This window comes from Sparus aurata, chromosome 19, assembly GCF_900880675.1.
Source record: "Sparus aurata chromosome 19, fSpaAur1.1, whole genome shotgun sequence".
Lineage (NCBI taxonomy): Eukaryota > Metazoa > Chordata > Actinopteri > Spariformes > Sparidae > Sparus > Sparus aurata.
In genome coordinates, this window is record NC_044205.1 from 20,043,433 (window position 1) to 20,070,630 (window position 27,198).

A 27,198-nucleotide genomic window follows, 5' to 3' on the forward strand; every position below is an offset into this window, starting at 1 on the left:
GAGCTGCAGCTGTGCATCGAAGCATGTCAAAATCCAAGTGGCTGTTCCTTGCTGCAGAGGACTATTAGCCTGAATGCTAAATTGGCACCAAGTAGGTGCAGTACCTTTCATTCACCTCTGTGGTTAACTCACCTGAGGAGTTACAAACAGCCATTGGGAAATTATTCTGTTTTAGTAAATATCCCACTTCATTCTAGAGCTTAAACAATGAGCTGATTAATAGATTAATTGGATGAAAACAGTAAACTCATCCTGGTTGAATGTGAAGATTTGTTGCCTCTCTCTGCTTTATGTCAGTGTAAACAGAATGTCATTTGATCTGTGACTATCATAACAATCGTTTAACTATCTAGAATGATTATTAATAAAAAAAATGTTCTTTAATCTAGTGGTTTTCAAACCACTTGTTTGTGTCCAAGGCACACCAAAGGTCAAGGCAAAATCTCAAGGCGTACCTATATTATAATCCGTGCAAAAATGCCTCTATAACACATGTAATCCAACCACTTTGTATACGTCTATTTTTAGTTCCTTGGAGGGAATAGACATAGGATATAGATTTCGCCTCTATAATAGGAAGTGATGTGTACAAGAAAATCAATTGCTCATTCATTACATGCTGTATAGTTATATATTTCAATAATAATCTATGGTTGTAACAAATTCCCAAGGCACACCTGGACAGTATGCGCACCATATGGAAACCACTGCTATAATCCATTCATTCATAATTTAAATCAGTGGTTTGTAAACTTTTTCACATCATGGACCCCTAAACAGACACAAATCTAGAACATGGACCCCCATCTGTTAAGCATTTGGCTTTCACATGTTTTATGACATGACCAACATAGTCATATGTTCCACCTTTGCGTTACTCATGAATGCATTATAGTGAAAACAAATTATTCCCCTTTATGCCTGGGACCCTGCCAGGGACCCCTAGGGGTCTCCAGACCGCCCTTTGAGAACCACTGCTGTGATGACCCAGTTTGCGAACCGCCAAATGGTATACAGTCTAAAAATGTGGAAATGCATCAGGCTCAACAATAACAAATATATTAAAGTGTACCAGTATCACTATCATCTTCAGCTGTTTTTTATCACCTCTTCTATACCTGTTTCACATGTTGACTTGCTGTAGTGGCACAGGTGTTATTACATTTTATAAAGGCTCCAGTCATAAGTGTCCCAGTAAAAAAAGGTTTTTCCTACAGTGAGATGTAAAAACAAAAAAACAAGCCCTGTATAGGAAACATCTAATGTTCAACATTTATTTGATTTATTTTAGCCTCAAAAGAGTGGCAGCTTTTCATTTTGGGTTTAAAAGTCAGCCACAGATATGGACTGTGATCCTCAAATGACAAAAAAATAAACTGGGTTAAATTTAAACTTCAGTTCTTCATCACTTTCCCAATTTGTATCAACTGATTCCAGGAAATTCTTGCAAGAAATTTGTAGTGGTGGAGGAAATTATTCATATCCTTTAAGTAAAGGTACTACTAACTTTTTCCTGACTGAGATTAGGTATAAATGGGAAAATCTAGCTAAAGTTATGAAAGTAAAAGAACTCAACACATAATACTGGCCCCTTTGAGCTAATTGCAAACTATGTTGTACAGGATTTCCACTAATATCTATTTTTATTGTGGTTTAATCGTCTGTCCGTTTTTCTCGGTTGATCGTTTGGTTTGTAAAAAAAAATGTTGATGACATGCGGTCACAATAACCCAGATCCCAAAGTGACGCCTTCGTAATGTTTGTTTTGTCCAACTAATAGCCTAGAAGGAATTTCAAAATTCAACACGATTGAAAAGAAAAGCAGCAAATCCACACATATTTTATCAACACACATACTTTCTTTGGCTTTTAACACCACGTAGAGTGTTGATTTTATGTGTTTTTATGTGATTGTATTTGTTTTATGTGTACACATGCATATTTTTTTATCTTTGTTTTATCCTTTTGTGCAGCACTTTGGAAACCTTGTGTTTGTTTAAACTCGTGCTATATAAATAAAGTGGATTGGATTGGATATGTGAAGCTGGATCTATGAAATGTTTCTATATGGAAAATGACTTTAACGGCCATCAAAACAGCTTTTGGTCAATTGACTAATTCTTTCTGCTGCGTTTGTAAAAAAAAAAAAACAATCTAGTTTACATGCTCTTCATATGTTTTGCATGTTGTCTAAATGTTTAAAAAAGTGCCTTGAAAATAAGACTCATGTGGTACAGGTGCCTCAAATGTGTACTTAAGTATTTTCCTACTTAGTTACATTCCACTACTGTAAATTGGTTCATTTTCTGTCACTCCCAATGAGAAAAGGCTTCAAGAACCATCCATTTTTATTTTCAGACTGTTTATCTGCTGTGAAGCTGTTATTCATCACCATCCTTTGTGCTGTGTGAAGGCAGAGGTGTTGGCGTTGGATGAGGGCGCGTATGGAGCAGGAGAGCTCTCAGCCAGTGTGGGTAGGAGGGCACTGATGAGGAGGCTCTGCGATGCTGAAGGCTATAATATCCGAGAATTCAAACTCATCATCACCATCTAGAACTGGAGGAAAACTGCTTCACAAACCTCTTCCGCTCAGGCTCCTCCTTTAAACTCTCCACTCTCAAAAACTTGAAGATTGGCGGTGCCGGTTTCCCAGCAAGCGGCTCCTCGGCTTCTTCTGTCTCCTCACGTTAACCGGCAACCGGGTGAAACAAGAAAAAGAAAAAAGAAAAAATGAGCTTCAGCTTCTATCTTCGACACAGGTGGAGCTCCTGTCCGTGCCGAGAGGTCTTGTTTAAGTTTTCCTTTTGTCAAATGGTGTAATGTTCGTTGATAATACTCCGAAAACAAGAGAGACATCATCTCCGGACAAACACATGGATTCGTTGGAGCATCCGATGTTGCAAGTGAGTTGTTAACTTTAAATGACACCGACAGTTTGGTTCTTCTTGTAATAGCGTGTTATAGTTACAGTTATGGTTATGTTATATACGACAGATAGCAAGGCAAAGAAACAGGTCTTCACCTTTAACCTGAACTCACCTGACCTGAACGTGTCCTCTTCCTCTTCCTCTTGGTGGCTGCTAGCTTAAATTAACATCTGATTACGTCTACGCAACATCACCAGCACCGCGTGCGCTCCACAGCCACTTTTTGAATGTTAACGGTCGATTTTGATCCAAAATGTCGTCGAGGCTGAATGTTACTTCATGATGGTGTAAGTCAGGTTGTATGTCTATATTTTTGACAGTTTGTAATGTTTTAATCTTAAATCTACCTAATTGCTCATGTACAACTTATAACGTTAATGTTACATCAAATATTAGAAAAGTTCTGTGGACTTTTTTTTTTTTTACGTTTTTACATGAAACGTCAACCATTTTGGTCCTCAACAGACATACTTAGGTAAATGTAAAGATATTCTGTTGCAATATTACCTACTAACATGTGAAAGTTTTAAGGTATCTGATATCAAATGTACTCAACTATCAAAAATGATTTTGCGGCAAGAAATGTATGTAAAAGTAGAAGTGAAAGTTAATACATATATAATTACATGTGTGTATTAGAGGTCAATCCCATATGGCTTTTTCAGGGCTGATGCTCATTATTTGAAATCAAAGAGACTGATAAATGATATTTGACACCGATATATTTTTCTGCTTCTTTATACCTCCTCTACACTTTATTCATTGGAAATGTAGTTACTAGTTACTTTGCTAATTCATATTATTTTATTGCTATTATTTTTATTTTTATTACCGTAATTGTGATGTGTTACCAGTAGCACATTTAAATGTAATGTAATTTAAATGTATTTAGTTTCTTTCATTGGCAATCTGATAGAAAATAAACAATACCAATAATCGGAATAAAGCTGAATATGTGAAAATTGTGAAGTAGAGTAATAAACTAGCATAACATATCAATGAAGTACGTGAGAATGGTACCTGGGTAAAATATCTATGTGGTCGCTTCCACTTGAATTATAATCTGCAAAGTAACTGCTGCTGATAAATGTAATAGAGTAAAAGTACTATACTGTAACTCCCCCTGGAATGTTAAAGAGTAGAGTTATAAAACTAGCATAAAATATCAATATGGTATTTGGTGAATAAAAATGTACTTAGGTACTTCCACCACTGTGCCACTGCCAGTTCAGAAAGCCTCAGGTAAAATATAACAGGATGGATTATACATTGTCTTTCTCATGCAGCGAAGTCTATTTGTCCAACATGTTTCTGTTTGGCTTTATCGGGGTTAATTAAACCTCATCCTGTTCCTCCAGACTCTCTCTGGGCAGCTCAAACTGTTCTACATGACCGGCTCCTCAGAAACAGAATCTCTCTCTCTCTCTCTCTCTCTCTCTCTCTTTATATGCATGATTAACATGTCCCGGGGGAACGGGCTGGAATAAAAGGCAGATTTCAAATGAATTTCTGTTTTTCAGTTGCTACTGGCAACACATGCTGTATGAACACTTCAGCTAAGTACATTACTTTTCCAGGCCTACACCGTATCAGCTTGCATATTCGAGACCACCCACATAATTATCATCGTTTTTCATGATACCTGTCATAATAGCAGACTTCAAATAACACACTGAAGGCGCTATTTAACTAATTGAACTAGCAGTCAGGCTCTGTGTCTACACATTAAAGGATAACTATGATTAAAAAATACTCACTTGCCTTACATTTTAATGTGACTGCAATGCCAGAGACGGGGGACAGATCCACAGTGAAAAAAACATGCATTTCAAAGATCAGCTTCAACAAATCATTGGAAAATGTCTGTCAAATTATTTAGTGTTTTTAGTATGAAAATTCCAAAGGGGGCTATCTGGGAAAGTGCAGAGGAGGTTTATCTATGATAAGACTCACTGACTTAGAGCTGAAACATTTTCCTTTATTTGATCCGTGCGATGACAGAAAAATAATCCGGAACTATTTTTGGCTGCTGATAAAGAAGTCTTCAAGATGCCAGCAAAAAGTCAAATAAATGTCCATCGGATTTTCATGGAGTCTTTGTTGAATGAACAGTCCACATAACATCCGATTCTGGAGGCTGCAACCTGAGATTTGTTTTGCTTTCATGTTTAAAAAATGACTTCCAACAATAGTTGGGAATTTATTAATCATAGCTAGATCCATACATGAACTGACAAATTGTATGTCATTTATTAAGCAAAACATTTTCTGTGGTTGCAGCTTCTTCGGTCTGAGAATTTGCATCTTCTCTTTCACTGTCTGGGGGAACTAAAACATGCATATGGTCATGCATGTATGGTAATATTACTATTTCCCTGTCGGCTCTCTGTAGTCTCACAGCAAAGGAGCTCGAAGAAAAGGCCGGTTCAAAGGTTCGGATGGCAGCACCTCCTCAGACACCACAACCAACAGCCTTGTACGCCAGGTAAGGATTACTGTTCACTTTTAACCGCAAGTTGTCCTTGTTGAATCCGGATCTTAGTTTCATGTCCCTCCCTGTCTCTCTCTTATTTATTTATTGACATCTTTCTAGTATCAGCAGTCTGATAAATTTAAGGACAAAATAGAGATCATCTTGCGATGGGAACACCACAACCACAATACCCATCAACATGTTCACGTTCTGACCCATAACTACTAAGCGGTCATTACTACATTAGTATATGTGTACTCGGTATTCATGGGTTGGACACACCAATCTTCAAATTTGGCCCTCATTTATTTCTCAGTTACACAGCTGTAAAGTTTTGTTATTGCATCTTGCACATCTGTGACAGTATCGTGTTGACCAAATCTGTCCACAGACAGACAGATAGATGGACATATAAACACCTGGCAAGGTACTCGAAAAAGGGTTTGTTCTTGCTACAATATATGTCTCCATGGCCGTGAATGTTGGGGGTCTACCCTCTATTTGTGACCCCCTTCCTAGAACCATACACATCTTTGAAGTTGACGTTCATTTTGATCTCACCTAATCACCTGTAAAGTTTCTGAACTGCATCTTGAAAAGTTGTGACACTATCTATACTATACTATACTTAACAGACGGACAGATAAACATCTGGAAAAGTACTCAAATTCACTTCTGTGGCAGAGCCCGACCACAATAGGTTTCTCCAGGATCACATACACTCAAGGTGAATACATCACCAGCTGAAATTCTTACAATTGAAGTTCTCTGGACTTACCTACGGAGGAGTAAATTAAAGATCAGTACATTAACTCACCCCTTGTGTGAGACAATCAATAGACTGAAATTCCCATACCGGGAGTTGAACCCGGGCCGCCTGGGTGAAAACCAGGAATCCTAACCGCTAGACCATATGGGATATGGGATATGCTCATCATCACAATCTTTCGGGGCCCAAAGTGACATCCTCAAATTGCTTCTTTTGTTCAGAAAAAAGTCCAAAGCCTAAAACTCTATTATAAATGACAAAGAAAAGCAGCAAATCCTTAGATTTAAGGCCATGGAACAAGAAAATGTTTGATATTCTTGCTTGAAAAATTATTATTCGATTGACAAAGTGGCTGGTGATTAATTCTCTTTTGACTGACTCATCAATCAATTGACTGTTCTTTGCAGCTCTACTAGGAACATAGTTCTGTTCATGACAAGGTACAAGGAAGATATATGTGATTACTTTGTGCACCATACAAGAATATCTTCAAGAGTTATTCCTGGGTCCTGGCTTCAGTTGCTTCATTCAGGAATGTAACACTTTGTGTGTGTGTTTCTGTCTCTGTCTGTGTCTGAGTGTACGTTCATCCCTGACAGTAAACGCAAACTGGCATAAGAGCCTTGCTTCAGTCATCATCATCCATCAGGGATGAGATGTGCATCGCAGTGAAAGCCCTCTGTAAACAGTGTTGGGTACAGTATGTTAAGTGGAGCTGCATCCTCTGTTGTGAGTGCAGCAGCAACACAGTGGCCTTGTTATAAAGCAGACCCTGCGAGGCACAAACTCAACATGTCTGGTCTTTGTTGAGCAGACCTGCGAGGGACAGGACAGGCCGGGTTAAGGATGTGCGCCCCTGCCTAAATGTTTCTGCCTTTTTTGGAGGAGGCACACATCACCTCGGCTTTGGCACGGCAGCGGCAGGGCGACGGGAAGCTGGATGAGATCAGAGCAAGACGGCATCTCCCGGCCTGCTGTCTGCTTCAAGGCCACAGAGAACTTCTGAATGAGCTGCTATCGTCAGTGTTGGAGCTCATTGGGAGCCGCTTAGTGAGAAATTGCCTGATTTTACCACCACCCTTGGGAGCTCATGCCCATTCCCACAGTCTTGTCCCCAAATGAGGAGTTCCCCTCCACTGAGTCAGCCCAGATCAACTCAATAAGGCTGAGAGTGAGCATCTATCTGCAACACAACACCACATCGTACAGAAACGAGAGGCCATTAAAGCAAGATTTTAGTAGAGGGATGTGGGGAGAGTGGAGGAGTGATGTGTTTGAGGGTCAGTGAGGCCCTTGCATGCCGAGCAGAAATATCCTCTTTGAGAAATTTGCCGCAAGAGGGCCCCAGGAATAGCAGACCTTCCAGTAACTTCTCCCTGTTTGGAGACTAATGTAAATACTGTTTTTCATTTGTGTTATCATAACGGCAGTTTTGATCTGACCTTATTTTCCTCACCCTTGTGCTCAATCATCCTGCCTGTGATTATTTTCACTTTTCACAGAAGAATGAGTACGTAGTATTCAGATGGCTAAACCAACACCATCCTCGGGAAAGTATGAAACTAATCTTTTGTGTGGTTATCTCAGTGCCTATTCATCAATCTGTCATTCGGTTTTCATGGTGTCCTCGCCTCTCTTTGTTTTAGCATTTCTCTCCCTGCCGTCAACAGCCAAAGTTGCTGTTTACTGAAGAATGTTTGCATGACTGGATTTCACATTTTGAAATGATCCTTTGTATATTGTACTTTGCTCTCCCTCTTGTCTGACCTGTTGTTTTAGTGCCTCATAGTCGTGGCATTTCTGTAGGCGTCTTAAGAATAACTAGTCAAGGTCACTCACTGTGTGATCGATCCACCACAGCTTTGAGCATCATAAAAATGACTTTCCAGTAACTGCATATAAACATCTCCTAAAAGACAGAGTTACTCATGCCGCTACAGAAAGCGGGGCAGAGGGCAGACAGTGAGTAGGTTGAGAGAGAAAGGATGAGAGACGTTCCCTGTGGTCATGGCCCGATGCCCGGGGGAGTATGGAGGAGGCTGGGAAGGGTGGAGGTCCAGGCCAGACCAGACCGCTCAGCCGTGGGAGTGCAGCTCTCCATTGAGAAGGAAGAAGGGCAGAACTGTTGAAGATTTGTCGGCAAACTTCAACACCAGGTGGATGTTTTATTTTCATATGTGTGGAGGTGGTCTGGTTCTGCAGTGTAAGCAAAGAAAACATTTTGGGATTTGTGGTGCATCCTCCATCTGTCATGGTTTTGAACCTTTGTCATTGTTTCAGCATTTCATTTTACAGTCCAGACATTCACATCAATCCATTTCTCGTGTGGTAGAAAAACAGATGTTTCACCATCAAGCTGGACCTAGCAGCCGTTCAGTTTGCAGCATAAAGACTGATAATGGGGGGAAGCGGCTGGTCTGGCTCAAGGAACGATAGCAAAATCTGCCTCCTAGCATCTCTAAAGCTCACTTATCAACACATTATATCTTGTTTATGCCCAAATTCACAATAACACCTTTTATTGAAAGTGTAAATATGACAATGTGCATATATAAGAGCTATTTTTTGGCCAAGAGCATCTTTGATGTGACTGGTGGAGATTTGAAGAAGTGACTGCTCCTATCCAAGCCCAAACTACCTGTAAAGAATGGAAATTGCCATTTTTACACTTTATGATTATGATCAATATATAACATGTTAGCAGTTAGTCTGACTCACCATATGTAGATTGTGTGTATAAGCCTGCCACTGGCAAAAACACCTATCCCTGCAGCCACTGAGCTAGCAACAAGCTAGCAGATATCTTTTTTATTTCTTCCGCCAGGGCTGGCACAGTGCTGTGGAGACCCCCACTGAGCTTAAGAGGTCCTGGTAGATGGATTTTGGCTATCTTTATGCTAAGCTAAGATGACCACCTGCTGACTGTAGCTTCATAATCAACTTAAAGACATGAGAGTGGTTTCAGTGTTCTTATTTCACTAACTTAATTGCTGTGGCACAGTGGGTAGAGCAGGTCTTCTAGTGATCGGAAGGTGACCAGTTCAAATCCCGGCTCCCTCTAGTTATATGTCAAAGTGTCCTTGAGCAAGATACTGAACCCCAAATTGCTCCTGATGAGCAGTTGGCGCCTTGCATGGCAGCCTCCGTGATCAGTGTATGAATGGGTGAATGTGGCATGTATTGTACAGTGCTTTGAGCTGTCGTTAGACTGGAAAAGCGCTATAAAAATGCAGACCATTTACCATTTAATTAACTAACCAACTATATCTTTAAAGTTGTGTGTTTTCAATAGACAATATAATCATCTTCTAGTGTCCAAAACCACTGTTTTTGGTTGAAACACACCACACGGAGCCTGGTGTCCTGTTTTTCCTGATCATAATGGAAACGGAAAACAGGCCATAGGTGTAAATGTGAGTGATTGTCCTTCATTAGACTGGCAATGTGTTTAGAGAGTCAGTCTGGTGCCTAATGCATCCTGGGAAACAATCCAGACCCACATGACCCTGAATAATAATAAACTTTCTTTATATAGCCCTACTCTAAAAACAGAGTTAACAAAGTGCTTTACAGAGAGTGAGAAACAAAGCTCAGAGCAAACAACAGGATTAAACACGAGCTGCTCAAATGCAAACCTACAAAAGTGGGTCCTAAGTGGCGAATTTAAAAAAAGACTGACTTCTCAAAGGTAATTTCTTCTGTCAGGCTGTCCTCAAACGTAGGTTCTCTAATGGCGAATGTCTGATCATGTTTTCTTTTATTCATGGCTGAGTCTGATGAGCTCCGATTGAGGATGTCACTTTGCCCTCTGGCTCTTGTAGAGATAGCAGATATGAAACACGGAGTGTACACTAGATGTAGTAGAAAAGTGTTCACTAAAGTCATGAAGTCATCTCTGGAACTGACAGGTGCCACATAAAGAGCAGCAAAGGAAACCAAATACAACAACAATGGAATAAGCGTGATACATTTGATATCAAAGGACCTACTAAAAAAGGATTTCAGGCGCTCAGTGGAGGGTAACTAGAACAAGACTTTTGTTGCAATAGGAGCAACATACAGTCACAAAGAGGATTTCATGTACAATAGGCAAGGCAAGGCAAGTTTATTTGTATCGCATAATTCAGACACAAGGCAACTCAAAGTACTTCACAGGCGCACACAAATTACATTAAAAGACATCAAAATTTCATTTAAAAGACATTAAGAATTGCATTCAAAAACAAGTAAAAGCATTAAGAAACAAACATTAAAACAAGTAGGCTTAAATAGAAAAGCTTTCAAAGGGACAAGACTACAATAAAAGTCACAATGCAGTTCAAGATTTGAAATTGCTTCAGTTAAAAGCAGTGGCAAAAAGAAATGTTTTCAGTCTTGATTTAAAAGAGGTGAGAGTAGGAGCAATTTTCAGGGAGCTTGTTCCAGATATGTGGCGCATAGTAACTGAACGCTGCCGCTCCATGTTTAGTTCTGATTTTAGGGACTGAAAGCAGACTGGTACCTGACGATCTCAGAGGTCTGGATGGTTCATAACATGACAGCAGATCAGAAATGTACAATAGTTGTACATACAAATATACAATAGTTGTACATACAAATGTACAATAGTTCGAACAGTGTGTGTTTTACATAACTCACATGACATTATGTCATAATTAACCTCTTGCTGCTTCCCACTCCCATTATGTTTATGTAAATGGTTGCACCAGGCTCTGTATCGCCCACCTCCCTCTGTCTCTTTCACCTCCATCTCTCTACAACACTGTCTCCCCCACTGCAGCAGCCAATTTTTCCACGTCACATTGTTGCAGTTTCGACCCTCTCTGTGTGCTCCGCCTGTATGTTCAGGCTAGAGAACTGGATTTGATGATGAAAGGCTGTCTGAGAGGGCGTGGTGAGGGCAGGAAACCCCTTCTCACACTCTCCTTGATTGCAAACATTTTCCCTTTTAATCATCCTTGAGATTATTTTGTTCTCTGCTTAATGGAGTGTAGGGGTGACGCAAGGAGCTTATTATTGACTCATATCAGATCTGGCAACTCCCGACTTTTTATGTAACAGATTCCAGTGCCATACTGTAGACATATGGAGTAGCTGCCACTGGAAATGTTGGAGGGTGAAGAGTAACATGAATCCTGCAGACCTTTGTCTGAACTTTGAGCAACGTATGTCATGGTTTTCCAATAGTAGGTATTTCTGGAGAGCCATATGTGTTTTCTGGCATCAAACTGAAGTAATGATGCATGAGTTTGGATACTGTAAATTTGAACGCCGTTGCTGCTCTGTCAAGCATTATAGAAGCACCAGGCTGCCATCTAGTGGTACAATGAATGAATACAAGTATTTCACTTGGTGGTGATTCACAGTATCTGTGCCACAGTAACAAAATCAATCTGGAAAATCTGCATTTGGGCATTTTCAGAATTTAAACCTGTTATTTGACAAACCACCTAGGAAGTGTCTTCTTTCTAGAGACTAATTATTGTTTTTTTTTAACCTTTTGTTGTTAAAAACAAACAAACAAAAAACTACAAACCTTTTGTAGTGAGAAAAGCACATACCATAAAAAGGGTTTGCAAAAATAACCCTTTGGCAGTACATTGCTTTCACAGTGACCTAATTCCAAGTTTCTCTGCCTTGATCATGAGTCCCACCCTGCTGTTTTACTGGCTAAATTAATTTGGCACTGTGTTTGTGCACTACCCCCCTAGTGGACAAGGTCAATACGTGCCAGTAATCAAAGTCTTTCCTGAGACTTGAAGTGCCCTTCAAAATGCTAAATCAGACATAATATGAGGCTATAAAAATGGATGCAGCATGTCATAATTCTTTACCACTAAATTGAAGAAAAGAGCAGCTGATAGTTCACACTGTGATTTTTTTTTATTAATTATCACTCGTATTTTAGTAGTAGTTGTGTGTTAGCAAAGAAATGCATACGAGTACTGCTGGGGACTTTATGGAGCTGTTCATATATAGGGCTTCAATAAGGGCTGGAACCAACATGTTTTACATTATTGTTTGTTATCCATCAGAGTAAGGTGAAAATGTCTTGCTTTTTTTGTCAGTCCAAAACCAAAACATTTTCAAGTTAAGACCACAGACAACCAAAAACAGCAAATCCTTACAGTGGAGATGCTGGAAATGCATTTCCACAAATTTGCATTTTTGCTTAAAAATGACTCATGCAGTTATTCAGAATATTGCATTTTTTATTTTTTATCAAGATTGATGTATTTAATTAGCTTCCTCTCATGCCTTGGAAGCTTGTTCTTGTCTGCGGGTTGATTGATAGTGTCTTCCTGGTAGTGATAGAGGCCCATGGGGAGGATAAAAACTATGTTGCCTTTCTTGCTTTATCACACTTGCTGTTTGCTTTCTGGATTAATGCAACAGATACAATGGAAAGGCGGGATGCATTTTTTAAGTGAGTAACTTCAGGTGCGTGCAGAAAACATAATGAACCTAAATTAGAAATGCAGCATTTAAGTTTCATTTTAGTGTGCAGGCATGATCTCCTGCAACATTTTTCATGGCTGCTGAGTGATGATTACTTCTCAAAGGTGGACAGGGTCTGACAGTCCTGATTGATAAGACTCTCCTCTCACTGTAAGGTGCACCTCTCTCTGTTTATAATGATGCCTTTCCATCACAGCAGACACTTGTCAACCGGTGAATTATTGGCAGTAAACTAAAGAAGCTTCGGTGTTGATGAAAGACGGTGCCAGATTTACGTTGGGCAGAGTGTGTGTCAGGCCAGAGGAGGAGATATATGGATGCTGATACTATCACTGATGAGCACAAAGCTTTACAACAGGTTACACACCACCTGTACAGGGCCACTTGAGTCCAGAAATGTTGCCTGTATCCACTAAATCAACACTGTGATACATAGACCTTATACTTAATAGTAGCTCTGCCCAAAGGCAACATCATCAGCCAAGAATCACCTTATTTTACCCTTTTGTTTTGGTATGGATTAGTAAACAAACAAGATATAAGTGTCATGTATTGAACTTCAGAGGTATAAGTAAGAAGTTGGATTTTGTCTCGAGATGTTTCCCCCCTGTTTCAAGGCTCGATGGTAAGCTTTGCTAACAAAGCTTTTGGTTGAAGCGTCATATTTACTGGACAGACATGAGACTATCAATCTTTTCGTCTGAGTCTTGGCAAGAAAGCTGATAAATGTATTTCTAGTTGTACATCCTGCAACAGGGCAGTTTCTAAAAAAGTATCAAATCAAATCAATGCAGCAGGACCAGAGATAGCATCTTTATTATTCCATGCATTCTTCTTCCTTGTCAAAACCTTGCACCTGTGTTACCCACAATGCAACAAGGCAGCTGATAGTTTGATCAGAGATTCAGGCGTGTTCTGCTAGCAGCGGCTAATGAGCAGCTAGGCTTAAATACAAATGTGGAGGCTGCAGAGGTCTGGTAAGATCACTTATTTTAGCTTCACACACTCTCACCCCAGATTATTTTCATCTTTTAACTGAAGCTGACTCAAGTAAAAACGCTTGAGGATTTATCAGATCCACAAAACACTTACAACTCACTGTTGATACATATGGAGTAGTGCTCGAAAAAAAAATGTATGTGGTCAATAAATTGTGTGATTCTCTTGTATTAAAAAAAAACCCTTATTAAGACATTAATTTGACTCTAGTCCTAATTAATCTATATTAGTTGTTTGAAAGCAGTTTGTTAAAAGAGTCAGCTTTAGTTACGTCTCTGATATATCTTACAATACATTCGTATTAAAGCCCTGTTTACTTAAAAAAACGTATGCAATGTGATATAAAGTAATATTGGACATTCTGTCCCCAAAAAGACTACCTGCTCGTCAAACACAATGAATATCAATTCTGATTTGCAGAGACTGACAGTTGAGTTTGTCTTTATCTGAATATAGCTCTGACAGCAGAAATGATGTCGTTATTTTCCTGGTGGCAAACCACAAAGAAACAACACTGATAGAGTGTTTGTTGCTGCAGATGAGACAAGCTGCCCTTTGCTTTATGAGACAAGTTTGGATTCTCCAGCATCAGAGTCAGATCTGCACGATATAAAGATGGAGTATACTGAACATGCTGCAATAAGAGGGTGACAATAAGGGTATTATGGAGCACATTATGTACACCAGAGATACCAATCATCAATATCGCCTTTTAGCATTAATGTGCCACCTTTATCGTGTTGATGTCTCAGCAGTCATTAATTTCAAACACCAAATGAAATGGCACTACATTTTAAGTAAATCCTTTAATAATAACTTGCTTTAAACCCTGCAATGGAGATGATCCAACAGTGCCTTGTTTTAGTATTTTTTCTTATGGTGATGTCATTTCTTTAAGTATGTTTAAATTATTCAAATCCCTAAAATCTTTGCAAAAAACAAATATTTGCCCTTGTATTTTGAGAATCAATGTGAAGCCATTTTATCCGCAATTTCTCCAGTGTCTGCGCTGGGATTTTTTACTTATTGATGTCCTTTTCTAGATTATTTTAAAATGCTTTATACCCATACAATCTTTGTAAGTCAATAAACAATGTGTACTGATAGGATTGTTGTAAATATGTTGTGAAAATCAACCTGCTTCTCTTCTCCTGCCGTCGTTTTACTGTGCCACTGTGCGTTTTCACCATGTAAGGTAACGACATCATGACTGTACAATGTGATGATGCGAAAGACCGAAGCCTCAGAGGAATGAATGCTCTAGCTTTTTATTTAAGACCAACTGAAGCAGGATTATGTAAAAATGATCTCTTGCCTCCAGTTAGGGTCTGCTTGAGGGAGGTTCTTTTTCACAGGCATTTCGGAATATTGCCAGTTGTTTCGCCATCAAATTGTGCAGATTTTATAGAACTGAGTTGAATTAGGTTTCATCTTTAAAGCAACCCAGATGAATGATGCAGTTTTTGTTGATTGAAAGCCATGATTTGTTTACACTGATGAGTCCTGATTAACTTCCATCACAAACACTTGTCATTTCAACTACTGCAGACTGTTATCTTCACATTCTTTCATCCTTGACAAAATACATTATAACCAGTTTGAAAGTGTTGCAGGAAAGAAATAAAGGGCGCTGTTAAATCATTGAAATTCTGTGCATCACTCATGCTGTGTTCTCGTGCTGTCCTTGATGCCAGATTAGATTCGTCCACAGTCACGCTGTGTGTACGCATATTACCTCTGCAGCTCCATCCGCCACATGTGCATCTTTCATTGAACACAGAGCGAGAGAATACGTGCACTTCTGGCTGACACAGCAGTTACGACGCAGCAGTGAGGCTGCCTGTCGGTCTGGACTCAATCACCTGAACGCAATGGGGAAGGGCAAGAGCATAGAGGAGGTGTGCGAGGGGAAGAAACAATCACGCCAGCCCTCAGATCACACCCGGCAGTCTAGCATGACCAAACTGTGCAAGCGACTTCCCCCTGCACCACGGGCAGAGTTGTGCTACTGCTCAGCTCTCAGCACGAGACACACACACTCTCTCTGTAACATTAAAGCAGAGTGCAGTCTCTTCAGCAACCAGTAGCTGTCTCAGCCTCTGTCCTAGCCACTCACACAGAGACAATATGAAGGATAATGCAATGCAAATGAGGAGGGAATCATAAGGAAAACATTAAGGGAAATAATGAAGAGACAATCAGTTTGGAGGTAGAAGATAGGGCAGAAAGTCAAGAAGAAAACCAGAGTGTGTGTGTGTGTGTGTGTGTGTGTGTGTCAGGCTTTTAGAGTAGATTGAACCTTGGCTGACAGGAGGGGGAAGAGGCGGAGAGTATAAAGGCGGCGTCCTCCATTAAGAAGCAAGGGACAGCGGTCGGTAAAGGACACTGAGAGCTCCACCTCCTTCCCATGCTGAGAGGGAACTTGAGTGTGATGATGAGTGTGTCTAAATCCACCAGCAGCTGAACCAGTGTGCCAGCCTGCAACTATTCCTCTCTGCCACAGCACACACAGCAGCACTGCAGAGGATTTGGCAGCCCAGAGGATCTGACGGAGCGCTTACAGATTTCGGGGTGGGGTAAACAGTCAGCTCAGACGTGCACCTCACTGTCAGCTCGTGGACACCCTGCTGCAACAGTCTGGAGATGGGTGGAAGATGAGGAGGAAGAGGGGGACATCTAAATCTGACTTTTTGAATCCTGTGAGTTTCTGAGTCAGGGGGGGATTTGGCGTGCACGTGGGGGGTGGGTGGACAGAAGTAGGGGGCTGGTGTGGAAACGTCAGTCCTCTGCTCCATCTAGGATCTCCTCCATCCTGTCATCTCCTCTGCGTCTTTTGGTGGTCTGCACCCGTGCGGGCCAAGTGTGCAGGCATGGACAGAGGCTGAACGGATGCTGCTGGCAGACAGGGAGCCTGTGAGACGGCCAACCGTTCCTCCCCGCCCGGGTCCCCTTCATGCCGTGCTGTGGGCTGGGCCATCGCCGGAGAGCACAGCTTCCATATGTGAGTTTTTGGCTCTGATGCTGATTTATCACAGGGGTTAGAGGAGAGAATGTGCGTGAGTAGAGGGAGATTAAGAGGAGCCGATGGAGCAAACAGTCGCCAGCATGTGTAGACTCATGTGCTTTATTATAATTGTTTCATGATGGGATGAATAATTCAGAGACAATCTGTGCAGGTGTCACATCAAAACACGCACAACTTTACTGAAAATGTCTTTGTTGCTTCAAAGCAGCAGACTGAATGGTCAGTGGACACCTGCCAGCTTTCTTCCTCGATGTTGATCACTGCTACCATCTAGATCTCTATCCAGAACTAATCCTGAATGCTGCAGGATTTAGCTGAAATATTTCAGTTTCTCTGGCCCGACAGTTTTCTGCAGAGCTCTGTTCTCGCCATGCACGTCGCCAGACACAATAAATCTTTAATTTCATATTTATTCCAGGTTTTGGACAGCGAGCTGAGGTTGTAATGTTTCTGAGCACACTGCAGGCACATGCACGGTTGACACTTGACAGACTTTATTGGGCTCTACTGGTTTATCTCATATGTAATGAAATGTAGTGAGAGGAAAATGTGGATATATTTGTAAATAGGTATGGCTTTGATGGGGAATTTGATGAGACATGCATTTTTAGGGGGGGAACTGTCCCTTGCATCCTTGATACTGTCGTTCAGGTGTAGTTGGTTTCTGTAGACTCTCTTGTATACAGCTTAAAGGAAGGAGAATGTGCTTGCTCTGTTAAACTGTTCGCTAATGGAGCTGTGCAAAAAATCCTGTTGTTTTTCCCTCATCTACACAGTCATCAAAGTACTGCAGATAAAGATGGTCCTCCCTTATTGAGTCTTACCACTAGATGGCCATGTTACACTTACTGTACACTCACTCACACACAACCACACATGCTCTCACATAAATGCATAAACGAACCATTTCTATGCAGAGAGAAAATGCTTTAATGCCCCCGAGGCTCAGAAATGAAGTTTTCATGAGGTGTGATTTTTCTTTTTTATTTCATTGTCTAAAATGAGTTATGATGTCATCCCCAAATCGAAGACAGAATGTCATTGGACAAAATGTTCTGAGCTCAGTGAGACACAGCAGCTTTAGATCCAAAACAGCGATAATAATACAGGAAGGTCTGTGTGTTTTAATAGTGTGGGGATATATGTATCTAATCTGATAGAAGTACAGGTATAATGGCTTCAAGTTTAATGGTACATTTGAAGTCACCACTGTGCAAACTTTGCATGAAGTGCAGCCAGAGCTCAAACCATTAGTCAATTAGAAATGCCAAACATTTGCTTCTTAATTGTGAGGATTAGCTTTGTTTTATTTTATGAATTCACTCTAAATATCTTTGACATAAGAAGTCACAAAAAAGCCATTTAGGAAATTGCGATAGGCATTGTTTTAAACAATTTTCTTGAATGATTAATTAAAGGAATAATCATCAGTAATGACAAAAATAATCATTATTTGCAGCCCTAAGTGTAGCTTTGATGTACTGTATTGTGATCTAAGCGCCGCCCCAATTCAGCTGTTGCCGAAAGGCACGGACTGTTAACCTGGATCCCTTCCAAGACAAAAAGAGAAACTGCATCAGCCCAATAAACATCAGTTGACCTGAAGGTTAGGCTGAACCTGTGCCACCTGCCTAAATGAGACTGTCTGCCCTCACCCTAAAACTAATGCTGTTTCAAAGCAGCCTGCTTCAATTTGTAAAGCCAGACATTTCAAAAATCATCAACGTGAAGTGGAAATATTAGTAGGAACTAATTAATGACATGTGAGTTTACTGTTGTGATATTCAAAGGGTCATAACTGTACTGAACTGAACTAACTGAATAAACAAGCTGTTCTCAGAGGGAATCCATCAAGTGTCCATCATAATATTCTAAATGCAAAAAATGGCATCATCAAATTTCTTTATTTGTCCAGCCCACAGTTTTAATCCAGAATATATTCTGTTTGCCATCAAATAAGACCAAAAAAAAGAAGAAAACAAAAGTAGAAATCAGTACAATTGGAAGCTGGAAACTGGGATGTACTGACATCAGACCACAGCAAACGGCTTAAACCAACATGCTCACGTTCAGTTTCCTGTGTTTATTAGATATCAAAGATCCCCTCAGAAAAACTGATTATGTGATACTGATCTACAAGTGGTACACCAGTTGTGTCCTACAAATTCAGCCAAAAGACGGCTGTTTTTCTTTGGAAGAGCCTTTGAAAAAAGACCAAGACTTGTGCACCCATTATGACGTATTATGTCTAGAAATGTGGACTTAGGAGGGTCCAGCTTCTGAACTGGGATGCCAACTTTATCCCAGATGCTGTAGAGAAGAAAAAACACTAGTTCTCCCGTGCAGCCTGCCGTAGTTCGGTTACACAATCTGGTTTCGTGTGACACACGCTGCAGCAGGCTGAACCAACATTTACTGTACAACTGAGTAAGCTTTAATTTAACTGATGAGTGGATTAGTGGAGGACCAGCTGTTGATACTCCACACCGGACAATCTAAGCCCCATGTGTAAGGTGTTTGCATGAAAACAAACCATTCAGCGGGATGGAGTATCACTGGCAACATGTGTTTGTGTTTAATTACTGTGTGCAAACTCAGCATGCTGAAATTAATATAATGAGCACAGTTTAACCAGAGGAGAGTACAGTAACTACAGCCAGAGCTGACCTTGAGAGGACCCTAGCTGCCGTGACTCGCCACTCTCTCTATGACACTCCTCTCACATGTTTCCAATATGGAGCACCAAACCAGCGTTTTACGTCTGAAATGGGGCGGAACACAATTCCGCTCAGGATGGAATGTGGAGCACGGAGACCCGGCCGGATGGGACTCCGTCTGACAGACTGAGTGGCCAGTCTAAGACACTCCTCACGGAAACTCAGCTAATTGAAGACAGCAGGCCGTACTCCATTCCCCACTTTGTTTTCTTGGCTTCCTGCTGTACTTGCCATGATGCAGCAGTAGTTGCTAGTTACTTGGTAAGTTAGTTTTACCGATTTATCGTCCAGCCCTAATATATATTGAATGTACATGTGTACACAAGGTAATGTCTCCTGGGGGACGCATTAAAAGCAATCTAATCTAATCTAAATATCTTGTTGTAGGCTGCAGTTAAAACAAATCGTAACGGCAGATCACATAGAGACATGTTGCTAGCAAAACCATTGTTTTCCTGCAGTATGGTTTGCACTCCACTCTTGTCCTACACATAAGTTTTTGGAAGTAGAAATATTGTCAATGGATTTTTCCATTAATTACATTAAATGGCCAGTTCTGTGCTTGGGGGTAAGGTTCTATAGTCTTGCTATCGGCTCTGCGAAACTTTACTTAGATATAGTGGCGCTGTGAGCTAAATGCTAACGTTGCTCGTATTGACAATGCTCACATTCTCCATGCTTAGCAGATACAATTTTTTTTACCATATTCACCATTTTAGTATAGTGTGTTGGCATGCTAACGTTTGCTTATTGGCACCAAACTCAAATTGCAATTGAGGATGATGGGAACAATTGAAATTTGCTGGTATTGGTCATAAACCAAACTACAGACCCAATCACGCTGACATTATGCTAACAACAGCAGTCTCTTCAGGTAGATAGCTCACAGTTGTTAGGCAACACTGTAAAGAGTTGTCAAAATTGTATACTTGTTTATTACTGTTGCCATCTCCAGCCGTAACTATAACATGTAAAGATATATAGTAAAACACAGTAGTCCGACAGCAGTCCTGGAAATTTTTGATGTGCATTGATGCTTTGTAAGCGTCTTTGATCAACCAAATCTACCCGACAGTGACATGCCACCACCAGTCAACTGCTAGTTTCACATCCTTTAGTGCTCCAGCCTATATGTGTACACTTTGAATTCACATTATAATAAAAGTTACTGAACACATTATGATTGATTTTCGATTGGTTGTTTGAACTTGTGACCTGATGGTGACACGATGATAAGAATTCATCTTGAGGGGTACATGAATGTCTGTTCCAGATTTAAATCAGAGGATCATCAAAATCAGTTGGATTGATCTTTTAAGAATCTTGAATACCTGCTCCACATTTTGTGCCACTATTGATTAGATGGTGATGTATTGTATGTGACAAGTGAAAGCTTTGACCTGCTGTGGGGAGCTAAAGTTAACACATAAAGAATGAGAAATGCAGACTATTATACAGAGTATTACACAGAGGACTGCAATTATTCTCAGACAATACTGAGCTTTTGTGTGCTAGTGGTGAGCTAATTTCCCATGGTGAAAAGTGTGACCTGGAATTCCCAGTTTTCCAGGCTTCGGGATGCACGCCCAGGGAGGAGTGTCGGCCAGCGCAGAGCAGACTGGAGCAGGGTTTCCTTGGCAGCAGTTGTGCGTTCTTTTGCCTTTCCAGAGAATATGGAAATGTCCGGAAACTGAGCAGCTAATTGGCCACAGAGGCCCTTAGGAATGTCTCGGATTTAGGTGGATTTTTACTGCTTTTACATAATCCATCACCTCACTGTGGGACTGGAAAGTGTGATATATATCTGTGAAGGCCTATGTAGAGAATAGCTTCACTCCAGCCTGGAAACAGTGATGTCAGTGACACTGTGTGCTGAATCTGTGCGCACTGACCCCGGATCAGTTACGACTGGGCTGCGACAGTCTTAAGTTTTAAAACCTTCACTTGTCTGGAAACGGTGAAGTCATGGGGGGAAAGATGCTGCTCACTCCTTACAAAATACACAGATTATTACGTGGAAGGTGATTGATGAGGATATTCCATCATGTAACGTCAGGCTATAATGAATCACAACGGCTGTGCTCTCGGCTTATTTGTGTGCTTTAAAAATCCCTTGTTGGTGGCGTCTTGGTAGTCGAATGTTTAAGATTCATACCACATTTGCAACATGCTCTGATGGAGACCCTTCACCCTTCACGTACCAAACTGTCCTTTTTTTTTTTTTTTTTTTTTTAATACTTAATTTGCTTTGTAATCAGAAAAATATCATTTCTTTTGGATACAATAAGTCACCAAATACAACCAGCATGGCTTCAAAGGAGGAATCTGTTCAAATAGACCTGGAGGCAGCTGGAATAACTGTTCTCACTTTGCGCACTTTACTCAACCTAAATACTGGTGTAGAAATATATGGAATATCAGCACAGTATTGGAAAATGTACAGCTACCGCATGGCCAGTGTCAGCAAATATATAATGTGAAGAATCTTTTAAGTGTCTGCGGTTTTACAGCTGGCTGCAGGAGACCCATACACATGAAGTAATTTGCTCCCTCTGGTGATTGTTAATTTTAGCCGTGTCTCTCTCCTCCAGCACGTCATGTTGGCTGCTTCACTACTATCAGTGGAAAGCAGCTGCTTTGAGGGTTGGAGTGCCGTCATCCATTTTTGTGAGGCTTGCAGTTTGTGGCACCATCTATTTAGTAATTCCATTTATTGGCATTACGTTAGAGTACAACACATGCGTTTAGGAAGAAGTATGTATGTAGTAGATTCTCTGTTGTTGGTGGAGCTGTTGTATTCATTTGCTGTCTATGAGACATAAGGTTTAGGTTAAGGCTCACTTTAGTGCAATGTGACAACATAAATCCCCTCATAATACTTTCACTCATTTTTATTTTCCACTGCGTCTCTAATACACCTCGTGCTGACTGTATACTGTGCCAGTTCCTTTCAGTAACAGCCTATACAAGGTATAACATCTGCGGAAAAATGGACAATCATGCTATCATTAGCCAGATGAAGGAGCTGTGGGCTCAGCTCACGCCCATTAAACTGGCACCTCAGACAGCGAGGGCAGCCAGGCCAAACCAAGCATCACTTAAAACAGGAGCAGATGTTCTTGGAGGCCAATTAACAGGGGAGAGATGCAGACAACCTTGTGCACCAGAGGAGGGCTGCCGGCCCATATGGATACTAGAGACAATTAATTAGAGCGACAGACGTTAAAAATGGATCAGGAGCTGTATAAAGTCTTGCTTTAAATCCCTGAACTCCACAGATTGGGGTTTTAATTATATGGTTGTTATTTGTTTGGTGGTTTGGAAGTTTAGAGCTGAAACGATAAGTGGATTGACAGAAAATTAATCAGCAACTGTTTTAATAATTGATTAGTAGTTTCAGTCTTTTTTCAAGCCAGCAAACATTCACTGGTTGCAGCTTCTTAAATGTGACATGTTGCTGTTATTCTGTCTTATATATGATAAGAAGTTGATGTTAAGGTTTAAGAGTGTCAGACAAAAGACATCGAAGACATTGGGGAATGCATGTTTTCACTATTTTTCAACCTTTCACAAACCAAATTACAGGTATTATACAAGATAAAAAAAAAATATAAAAATTCTAGAAAAAAAATGTTTGACATTGGTTTGTTTTTATTCCAGTTAAAAACACTGGTTGTTTGTGTACATCTAGTCTTTTCTGTCGGATGATCTGGACATCTGTACGATATCCGTGGCTCAATTCCACTTAAGTGCAGCCACTCAAATCAGCAAGGATAGCCTCAAAAGTCTTCACTGATCTTTTACAAGTAATCCAGATCAACGTATTCAAACAGATGGAAACAAGTAAGGAGAAAGGAAGATAAATGAAAAAGTGAGTTAGATTGTGGAAGTTGAGAGTAAAAGATGAGACAGGACAACAATTAGAGGCTGAATTGTGGCCAGAGAGAGTACATTTATTTTTAAACCAGAGAGCAACGCCGCCATTGAATAAAAAGAGATGAAAGAAAGAGAGAAAAATCTGTCACACTACTCGTCTCTTAGCAAAGAAGTGCCATGACAACAGGTACCAGCCGGGCGAGGAGACGCACCCCTGAGAGCGAGAAAGACGGAGGGAGGGAAGAGTGTAGAGGATGGAAAGTGAGATTAAGTAGGTAGAGAGGAAGGGAGAATATATGGAACAGAAAAGTGGAGGAGACACCTACAGTAGATGAAGATGAGTTCAGTTTAAGTTTTCCTCTGCTGCTCCGTGTTTTTGTTTCTGGAGGTTTCAGTGACCTGTCAGTAAGAGGAAGCCCCGACCTCTCCTCCAGAGAATCAGTACGTTCATCCTAATGCTTCTATAAGCTCACCCTCGGGAGCCGGCCACAAAGATCTGCTCCGCGATTGGGTGTGCGCTGAGGCTCAGCAGGGCGGGGTTAAACCTGCTGGGATGTTTCATATTCATACTCAGCGTGAATACATAATCAGTCCATCAGGTCACTGTGTGCTGTCAGGAGGAAGAGACTCTGACTTTGCTCTGCTTGGATGATTCTTATGTGACTTTTTCACCACGTGGAGGAAAAACTTTGTCATCGTTAAGTGTGGTCCAGTCCTGCTGACAGATGCTGGATTCAGTCAGAGCAGGTGATCTGGGCTGGCAGGTTTGCAGGGCAGATGATGACCTATGGCTGAGCGCAGCGTGCCCTCCGGCCATCACCCCTGATCCTGCTCTGACCTGCCCACACAACAGGCTGCAGGGCTGAAATCTGCTGAGGACGGAGCTCCTCACTCCACGTTTATCGGCCTGCTCTCGTTGCCATGATCAAACACACCAAGAACAAAAATGTCTCGTGGGTAAGTGAGGCGTGTTTGTGGAGTTTTCTCATCTATTCTTCCTCCTTCATGTGCGGTTTTTGATATCTGTGCAGGACTCTTTGCAAAACAACTGGAAGCCATGTAACATTTATACATCACTATTGATAAGATTTTCTGGTTTAACAGATTATGTGGAGACTATTATAGTGTATTCCCATTTGGTTTTGATGCTCCTGTGCCCAGTGGCTACTCCAAAGAGAGGCTTAGAGATTTAGGTATTATATAACTACAAGCTACTACATGCCCACTTTATGAAATCTGGTTATCAGTCTGCCAACTCTGCCTCTGTTACAAGGAATGTAACTCTTGTTGATGAGATGAAATTATAGAAAAGGGCAAATCAAGGCTAAATCTCCAAGAAAATACATTGCTCTTTGATTATAATCATAATAATAACAGTCGGTAATTGTTTGTTTTCTGTTATGTTTCCCAGGTTTTTCAATGTGTGTGAGTTTGATATCTGATTCTTTGCCAGTGCAGACGGATCAGGGGAGATTAGAGTGAGAGTGGCTTTGCGAGGATGAAATCAGCTACTTGGGGAAAAGGGGAGGTGGGGCAGGGAGGAGGGGATGTGATGGAGTTATGGTTGACTATAGACTCTACTTTCTGTCTGTCTGTGGACTAGGGCTGCATGATTCTGGAAAAAATGAGAATCACGATTTTTTTGCTTAGAATTGAGATCACGATTCTCTGGCACGATTTTTTTCACAAAATGTTTATTGCACTAATGAACTTGAATAAAACAAAAAAAACATTGTAGTATGGCAGAGGCATAGGCTACTACTATGCCTCTGCCAAAGCAATGTTTTTTTTGTTTTGTTGAAGTTCTATCATTGGATGAGAAATGATTTTTACAAAAGTAAAAAAAAAAAAAATAGTCTCCAAGATGAGAGGGCATCCTTTAATCCCTCATGTTGTACAGTGTTTATTGGGGCCGTATCCTTGGCTAGGTGATATGTGATAGCTGCTGTGGTCGGCTTTCTAAAACGGAGGTGTAATATTCCTCCTTTTCCAAAAGCCGCCTCAGAGGTAGGCGTAAACATGTGACGTGACGTGAAGCCCGAAGTTGGCCTGTGAACAATTGACAACGAATTTGTCTTCAAAAGCTTTACATTGCACCCCATTGGAGTTTAGAACTGGGTTCTTAGCGGGGGGCTTTTAATTTGAAAGTAGCGACCGTTCCTAGCTTGCACTACAACAACAAGCTAGAGATCCAGGAGACGCTAGCATCTCCCGGATCTCAGCGGCTGTCCAGTTGCTCATCTAGCAGGCGAGGTGGAAATAAGTGTACCCTCCGAGGCGGCAAATCGGCGGACCAAAACAGACCCTCAATTTGCCGCCCTCTGTCTAAAACCGCGGACCTAGCCGCCAAAAGGACGGGCAGATTGGCGGCTTGCTGCCCTGTCTAAAAACGGCTTCTCACTCTCACTCCTTCCAAACACTTAACTGAAGGCGGGCTTCCTCCACTGAATCAAGTGCTACGTTTGGGGGCGCTTCAAAAAATCCGGGAGGAAAATAGGACCATTTGTTTGTGATTCAGCTGGAGATATAAAATGCTTCAGAATTGCCATGTGTGGAAATGAGATCACGTGTATGTGTGAATCGAGATCGCGATTTTTTAACGATTTTTCGTGCAGCCCTACTGTGGACTTTAAAGTGTTTTCTCTCTCAGGCTTGCATGACCTCCAGCCACTCAGCTCAGCTTCTTTCTTATGTAATCTATTAACTGGAGTTACTGTATATCAGGTGCAGGTGAGACAATCATGGTGTGATGAACCTGGGGCTAAATCCTCCTCTGTATACACCATATGGTCTGCTCTCACTAAACAGGCATTCATTTTTGCCATAACTTTGTACTTTTGTCCGGTATATTGTACATGTGCATGTGTGCATAAACAGAGATGTACTTATGTGCTTCCCTCCGGAGGGAAACACTGCTCCACTTATTCTCAACTCACCCATATGGTGCATATGTCACACTGCTGCTCTCTGTAGCCCCGCTCTGTGTCTCTCTGTCCCATAATGAACCTGATCATTTCTGCACACAGAGCTGGAAAGAGTACTACCTTTCTAAAGTACCTTAGTGGCTGGTGAAACACTGTCACAGTGCTGCCTGTCAAATTAAGGCTTATTAAATGTAGCCTACCTAAATCAACAGAGCCTTAACACAGTTGCAGAGTTTTAATTTAGATACATTTTGATTTCATGAATGGTTTTGTACAACATTAAGGTGATCTACAGACCAGCTGTGTAGATAGTTAGAAAACATGTGATTGATTCTGTAATATCTGTAATGGCAGAAGGATCTAAACAGGGGTAGATGGTAGGGCTGCCCGATAACTCAAGTTTTCATTGTCATCGCGATATGACCATGTGCGATAAACACATAGCAAAAGACTGCCTGACAAGCTAGGAATAAGAAAAATCATTTTGTTTACATGCACCATGCATGCACCTTGAGCATGCCAACATTGAGCCTATCAGGAGCCCTGGATACAAAGGCCAATCAGATGAGGCCCCAGCTAGCCGTTAGCTACCCTGACAAAATTAATCGGCATCAGTTTGGTGGTGATTGCCATGTTAGGGAGGAGAGAAAAGCGATGAAATGTGGTCGACGAAGACCTTGTGGTGAAAAGAAACAGCACTTCTGCTATATGGACTTATTTTGGATTCAGGAGAGACGACGTGTTACAAACACAGGTACTGTGTAAAACATGGCGAGCAGTTGTTGCAACTTCTAGAGGAAACACAACCAACCTCCATCACCACCTGCAATACAACCATAAAGACCTACACGAAAAATTCAAAACAAACGTTAGCCATCATTAACTGTATAGTTGATAATATGCAAACTTCAATATTTGTTTATTTATCGCAAGATATATCGTCATCGCAATATTGCATAGTGTTATCGCACAGCGCAGATTTTCCTCATATTGTGCACGCCTAATAGATATAAAAGTCAAGTTGCTGCA

The 27,198-nt window shown here is 41.0% G+C and overlaps 1 protein-coding gene, 1 long non-coding RNA gene and 1 other non-coding gene across 6 annotated transcripts in view; 1 reads left to right on the forward strand and 2 right to left on the reverse strand.

Annotated features, from left to right (window-relative positions):
- LOC115569787 (uncharacterized) overlaps window positions 1-3,156 on the reverse strand; it is a 38,818-nt gene extending 35,662 nt beyond the window's left edge. Inside the window, exons 1-2 of the long non-coding RNA XR_003981629.1 lie at window positions 3,040-3,156; window positions 2,581-2,678 (exon numbers count right to left, since the gene is read on the reverse strand). This is a non-coding gene — a long non-coding RNA (uncharacterized LOC115569787). The remainder of the gene's footprint in view (window positions 1-2,580; window positions 2,679-3,039) is intronic.
- The window catches only part of cacnb2a (calcium channel, voltage-dependent, beta 2a), a 72,352-nt gene continuing 47,828 nt past the window's right edge, over window positions 2,675-27,198 (forward strand). For 2 of the 4 annotated variants that reach the window (XM_030397874.1, XM_030397878.1), the window contains exons 1-2: window positions 2,675-2,903; window positions 5,320-5,412. In XM_030397874.1, the coding sequence (XP_030253734.1) occupies window positions 2,820-2,903; window positions 5,320-5,412 (177 nt within the window). In that variant the 5' untranslated portion in view covers window positions 2,675-2,819. Of the gene's footprint in view, window positions 2,904-3,181; window positions 3,215-5,319; window positions 5,413-16,369; window positions 16,629-27,198 lie in introns of those variants that run through there. The other 2 variants (XM_030397875.1, XM_030397879.1) reach the window with 2 other exon arrangements.
- On the reverse strand, window positions 6,248-6,319 carry trnae-uuc (transfer RNA glutamic acid (anticodon UUC)). Its single transcript has one exon. It is a non-coding gene; the product is annotated as a tRNA-Glu (tRNA).